This window comes from Papaver somniferum, unplaced genomic scaffold, assembly GCF_003573695.1.
Source record: "Papaver somniferum cultivar HN1 unplaced genomic scaffold, ASM357369v1 unplaced-scaffold_131, whole genome shotgun sequence".
Lineage (NCBI taxonomy): Eukaryota > Viridiplantae > Streptophyta > Magnoliopsida > Ranunculales > Papaveraceae > Papaver > Papaver somniferum.
The window spans coordinates 3,882,267-3,888,552 of NW_020622270.1; the positions used below are offsets into that span (position 1 = coordinate 3,882,267).

The 6,286-nt window shown below is 39.5% G+C and overlaps 2 protein-coding genes across 2 annotated transcripts; both read right to left on the reverse strand.

Moving 5' to 3' along the window:
• Window positions 1-254: 254 nt before the first annotated feature.
• Window positions 255-2,334, reverse strand: LOC113332499 (oxygen-independent coproporphyrinogen-III oxidase-like protein sll1917). The gene is made up of 2 exons (XM_026579038.1): window positions 1,317-2,334; window positions 255-1,228 (listed from the first exon to the last, which is right to left on the reverse strand). The coding sequence occupies exons 1-2, from the start codon at window positions 2,099-2,101 to the stop codon at window positions 601-603; spliced, it is 1,413 nt and encodes a 470-aa protein (XP_026434823.1). The 5' UTR covers window positions 2,102-2,334; the 3' UTR covers window positions 255-600.
• Window positions 2,335-2,412: 78 nt separating this feature from the next.
• Window positions 2,413-5,933, reverse strand: LOC113332500 (Golgi apparatus membrane protein-like protein ECHIDNA). Its single transcript, XM_026579039.1, has 6 exons — window positions 5,758-5,933; window positions 4,228-4,284; window positions 3,935-4,138; window positions 3,758-3,817; window positions 3,482-3,608; window positions 2,413-2,818 (listed from the first exon to the last, which is right to left on the reverse strand). The coding sequence occupies exons 1-6, from the start codon at window positions 5,764-5,766 to the stop codon at window positions 2,730-2,732; spliced, it is 546 nt and encodes a 181-aa protein (XP_026434824.1). The 5' UTR covers window positions 5,767-5,933; the 3' UTR covers window positions 2,413-2,729.
• Window positions 5,934-6,286: the final 353 nt, after the last annotated feature.

Consider the following 6,286-nt stretch of genomic DNA (forward strand, 5'->3'; position numbering starts at 1 on the left):
ATTTTCGCAGGCCTGGCAGACTAGCAAATTAAGTTCCAAAAGGCTGATCCATTGATGAGAAGAAAAAAATGCTCCAGAAAGTACGTCTTAATCCAGAAATTAAGGTTTTTTCCAAGTTTATTTGTAGCTTCATTTGACAAAAAAGCCTAGCCAAGAACACGCAAACAAGAGAATAAGGATGAGAATGCCAATCCTTCTCTACATGTATGGACTTTGCCTGCAGTCCCCAGACCGATTCTTAGTCCTTATAACTGTTGCTTCAACTACACACTGATCAAAATAAATGAAGTAAGCACCTTTACAGCACAATTGAGTTTTAATCAAGATGTGTAAAATTTTCCTTGTGTGCAAATAAAGATGCTTTTAGACAAGGCAAAGACGCAACAGGTAAGCTAAAAAAATCCTGCCAATAGGAAACCGAAAGATCTAGTATTCTCTCTAAACTAGAGTTTTCTTACATCAAAAATAAGCCAAATGGCAGTCCATGGTGCAGTGCTGCTAGAGCAAAATTCTTTCCATTGGACTCCAGCGTACTGTATTATAGTTACAAGAGTATTTGATTCACAAATAAAAATCTGAGCTGCAACAGCAATATCATCGTTATAGGGATATGACACCAAATGCAATGGATATTAACTCATTCGATAGTAGGAAACCATCTGGATCACTAAGTCGAATGAACGCCACTTCCTCTTCAATCTTACTCTCGTTAGACAGCACTGACCAGAATTCTTCTGCCACTAACACTCTTCTTTTATCATCTAACAGAAGTACATGTCCACTCTCTATATATGGTCTAAAAGTCCTGCAAAGAGATAAGACAAGACCACTACCAAAACATTCTCTAAAAGATGTCAAGTCCAGGCCTTTGGAAGTTCGAAGAGAAAGCATTACAACATCCATTTCCAAGTCCTTGGCATCCTTTTGGCCATTTTCATGCTGAATTAATGCTCCATCTTCCAGATTTTGGACGTAACTTGTGTACTCTTTCATTTTCCTTGGCCGTGAAAATCTTACCCCGTCGAGGTGACTTGCAGACCCAAGACCAAATGCATAGTAGTATCCGTTCTTCCAGTATGTAAGATTGTGTTGGCATTCGTACCCCTTTTTGCAGTAACTGCTAATCTCATAATGATCGTAACCACTATTACAGAGTGTGTTTGAAGCCATTTTGTAAAACTCTGCTGATAGAGTATCATCTGGCAATGGAAATTCACCAGGTTTATACCTGTTAAGATTCAAAACTCAAAATCATTAAAAACGGATAATGGCTATAAAAACTCATAACTGTTAAAGAGACGATAATGGATACTTACAATAATCCAAATTTGGTGCCTTTCTCCACTTGCAGATCATAAACCGAGACATGAGTTGGTTCTGCCTTTATAGCGCATTCCAAACTCTCTATCCACATTTCTGAGGTTTGATGAGGGAGTGATGAAATAAGATCCAAACTCCAATTACTTGCACCACAGGAACCAATAATCTCTATAGCTTCGTACACTTGTTTCAAACTATGAGCTCTGCCACAAGCCTTCAACAACTCCTCTTGAAATGCTTGAACTCCCAAAGATACTCTATTAACACCAAGGTTCAGTAAGTCGCTCAACTTTTGTGCATCAAAAGTTCCAGGATCCATTTCTATAGAAATTTCAGCATTAGAACTCACTCCAAATCTCGAGTTCAACGTTTCTAATATTTTCGAAACAAGTCTTGGAGGAACAAGAGAAGGTGTGCCACCTCCAAAAAACACCGTTTCAAGAGGTGAGTTGTTATCCGATTTCAGAACCTTTGTTGCTTCAATCTCTCGACAAAGGAGTTGAACATAATTCAGAATGCGCGGATCATCAATGTCATCGGGTAGGTTTGCAGATGATGAACCGAGAGCAACAATAGGAAAGTCACAGTAATGACAACGTTTTCTGCAGAAAGGAAGATGAATATAAGCTGAAGTTGGATGTGACTGAGGTGGTGGTTCAACCGCGTTTACTGAGACATTATCACGAACAGCTGATGGACGAAAAAGTGAGAGACACGCGACTGGATATTTTGGTTTCATTGGAATGATCGAAAGAATAGGTGCCAAGGATGATTTGAGCATGATTGGAAAGAATTCGTGTCTATATATCCTTTCAGTGAAATGGAACCCAGTTTATTACATGACTTCTCGAGGAAACTTAATACATCTTTTTGTATTCTTTATATACTCCTATATGATAAGCAAATTCATGCCATGGTAATTGGTAAAAAAAATTGAAAAAGTTAAAAAAAAATTACTTTGTTGCCATGGTAATAAGGAGTTGCTTATCATGCCTGGACAAGGATAAGTGGGAATTTAGACGACTTATTTTCAAAAATCCCCAATACTAAAAAAGGGAGGGGAAAAACTGGCAGACGAATACAGAATAAGACTTCCACATAACAAGAGGGCTGGCAGTAGTTTATACGAGTATGATAGAAGTTATACAAAATCGTTAGGAGATCAAATTGTACACTCTTACTATCTTTTACATCCAAATGCATACACATTTATAAAATGTTCAATCCTATTTTTTGGAGTTACTGAAAGCAGACAGAAAATGATGCTTTCTTTTCTATGTATTTCTACACAAGTCTAAGCAAGAACACACCAAGGTAACCAGGGTGATGAAACACGAAAAATTCACGTAAACGCTTTCCACTCCTCTTGCAAGCTCCAGTAGTATTTTGATTATCTATAGATGACGGAATCAGATAACGCTGAATGCTGACTGTATCGTTGATGAAAAGCGGTTTGCAATTGTTTGGGAGGCGAATGCTTGAATCTGTTTCTTGGCATCTGGACCGAAAACAATAACAAAAAAAAAAAAACACCGAGATGCTTAGCTTCCTTGAAGATTTAAACATCCAGATAATACGTAGGGTCATATCTTATAGCCTAAGGACAGTTACTAAAGGTGAATTGAGCATAAATCGACTGTAAGAAACTCAGTTTGATATTTTAGCTTAAGACTACTTATTTCCTAATCAACAACTGTTAAAACTTTAAAAATATCCAACTGTAAAGCCCAAAAACCAACACTAGCGTGTTTGACAGTATTTATTTGAAGCCATTCGGCAACATATTTCAACTCAGCTCAATTTAGAAAGGCAACATGTCAGTGACTCAAAGATCATCAGGTAAGAGTTTTTCTTCTCAGGAAAAGTTAACTATGAACCTATGTGAACCACATTTATCCTTAAAAATTAAAACAGATCGTTTAAATTATCTAACCTTGTCCCTAGAACTTGTCTCCTGTAATTTGTGCACCCACTCCCTATAGTTGAACTGGGCAAATATAATGCTCAGACTATGTAATGGTTCAAATCACCAGTATGGTTTGTGATGTTTAGTCTGTTACCTATTTGCTTACTTTAGGGGAAAAAAAAGGGTACAAGCTATCTCGCTAAAAAAATGGAACCGCTAGATTTATGATAGGCGTGTAGAAAATCTTTTGCTTACCTTTGCGGCACTTGCTGAAGCCAACAATATTAGCAATGCTTAAGGTCAAACAAACTCCGACAACAAGGACATAATCTGGTTGGAATCTTATAACAGAAAATATCCCAAGAAAGATCCATGCAACCGCCTGCACAGTTAGAACAGCGTACATAAGAAAAGACTAGAGTCTGTCATTCTGAAGCTTGCAGATTCAACCTTAATGCCCATCAATGTAGTGCAGTAGGAGTTCAGAGTAATGTATAACATTCAACTAAATGGAAGCAAAATTTAACTTACAGTAAGGTAGAGTGTCCACCAGAATAGCCATGAATCCTTCTTGTTCATCCTAGACAATGACTATAACCAACAAACAACCAAATACGAGTTAAGGACCACTCAAAATAATGGATGCACAAGTAGAATCTCAATGAAAAGACAAGGTACTAAAGCAAGGACCACTCAGATAATGGTCACCTCTTGGTCAAGGCACTCAAATTTCCAGACACTTTCACCCAGGTCATTGATTTCATTCCACCATCTCAAACCAACCAATATTCGTCCACTGACATTCTTGACAACCCAAAAATCAAGAGCAGCAAGTAGTACCGTAACCACGAAAATGATCACAAAACTATTAAAGAAAAGCGCTGAAAGTATGTAGAATGCTAAAGCTCCAGCCTGACGACAATTAAGAAATCCCGTCAAACACTACATATATTTCCACAAAAATAACTTACGAACAATTGAAGAAGGGTATAATCCTATACCTTGAAAAGCACATGAAAGAAACATGTTTTCGGGTTCGCGTAATTCTCCACAGCAGGCTGTAAAAGAAAGTAAAACTCTCCTCATTTAACAAATAATTCAATTTCAGCTAGTGTATTCTAATACCAAAATAATGAATTATAATATTTCATACTGCAGAGGTGTAGAGAGAAAACCTACGGACCTAGACTAAAAACTAAAACTAGTTTTGCAGAAAATTAAGGTTTTGACAGTGCTAGCTAAATTGTGTGTTCAACTATTTCACTCAACAAAGAATAAAAAATGAATTCAACAAATAGCAACATCCTCAGTTAGTTCAATTTCCCTCCAAAGCTTACACCTCCACCAACCCTGGGACCTACACTTGTACCATATAAAAACCTCCACATACCATGGGAGCTACATTTGCACCCACCACCCCTGGAAACTACACTAGCACCGCCCCAAATCCTCCACCTCGAGCAGATCATCAAACAAATCCACATCCATATGTACCAAGGTCCAATACACCTCATGCTCCACCACCCTCACCAACTCCACCTCCAGCACAGATTACATCACAATCTTCAACACCTCCAGCACCGATTGCACCACCATCGTCTACACCTCTAGCACCAACCCAACCCCACATACCCCTGCACCGACTCCAACTCCTTTCAACACTTTCAGCCCCAATTCCACAACATATCTCAGCAATACCTCTAATTCCTCCTCCTCCTCCTCCTCCAATACTTCCTCTACATTCCAAGTTACTTTCTCTAGTTCTGATCTTGAAATCCCACGTTATCGTAAAATCCAATCCAGTACCATCGCCAGAACCCAATCCCACATTATACCAAATACAATCCCATATCCACCACCTCCCCTGGGCTTACATTTGCACGGCACCAAATCCTCTGGGACTTACACTTGCACCGCACCAAATCCTCCACCTCGACCATCTCCAATAAATCAACATCCATCAGTACCAAGGTACAACACCACCTTATGCTTCACCAGTCACACCTCTCCACCCTCACCTATTCCACCTTCAGCATCCACTAAGTCACCATCTTCTACACCTCCAGCACCAATTACACCACCATCTTCTGCACCTCCAGCACAAATTACACCACCATGTTCTACAACTCTACCACCAACCCAACTCCACATACCCCTGCACCGCCTCCAACTCCTTTCAACACCTTCAAATCTAATTCCACCACATGCCCCAGACTTCTCTAACTCCTCCGACACCTCCCATCACCAGGACATCATAATCACCTTCTCTCCAATCACAAAAAAACCCAAACTTGGAGAAATTAGGGTTTCAATCTCCATTCCCCCTAGTTTCCTTCAATTTTCCCAAATTGTTATATCTGAGTAGTTTTTAAACTCCACTAAACAGATCTTTCAACATCAACTCAAAACAGATCACTAATAATTCAAAGAAATCATAGAACACATCCAAATTACGAGAGATTCAAATCAAATTGAAATTAACAGAAAGACGGGAAATGAAGATTTTCTAGGGTTTTTATGATATTACTAACCTGATCCATCGCGCTCTCTCTGGTTCTTGTTGTTGTGAATTCAGAGAGATCTTCTTCTTTCTTCAGTATTACGCCCTTCTTCCAATTTTAAGAACTGAATCTCGATGAGATTGTGGCCTGCCTTTGGAATCGTTGGATATTTTGCCGATTACTGGATGAATTTTATTCACACCCAACCATCGCTTTTGGGTTTACATTTGTAAAAATTTACCTTCTTGGTTAAGGAATGACACGAGGCCACGAGGGGTACCAGTTTTGGCGAGGCTACATATATACTTTATCTAGGAATTCCGGGGTTAAAGCCCAGCTTGTGCGGCTCCAGTCCAATTGGTTCCCATCCACTAGGGCTGAGCAGAAAAACCGTAACCGCGGATTTCATCCGTATCCGTCCGCAAAATTGCGGGTGAAAACCAATCCGCAAGAGTTATGGACCGGACACGGGTGCATTCTCAAATCCGCACGCGGTGCGGTTACGATTGCGGTTGGGATTTGATAACCGCGGATTATCCGCACCGTAGGACAATTAGGG

Coding starts and splice junctions, on each gene's coding strand:
- LOC113332500 (XM_026579039.1), bottom strand. Junction 4,139..4,227: donor TCTTTCATGTGCTTTTCAAG/GTATAGGATTAT, acceptor AATTGTCGTCAG/GCTGGAGCTTTAGCATTCTA. Junction 3,818..3,934: donor TTGAGTGCCTTGACCAAGAG/GTGACCATTATC, acceptor TGTTGGTTATAG/TCATTGTCTAGGATGAACAA.
- LOC113332499 (XM_026579038.1), bottom strand. CDS start 2,101: ATGCTCAAATCATCCTTGGCACCTATTCTTTCGATCATTCCAATGAAA. Junction 1,229..1,316: donor GGCACCAAATTTGGATTATT/GTAAGTATCCAT, acceptor GAATCTTAACAG/GTATAAACCTGGTGAATTTC.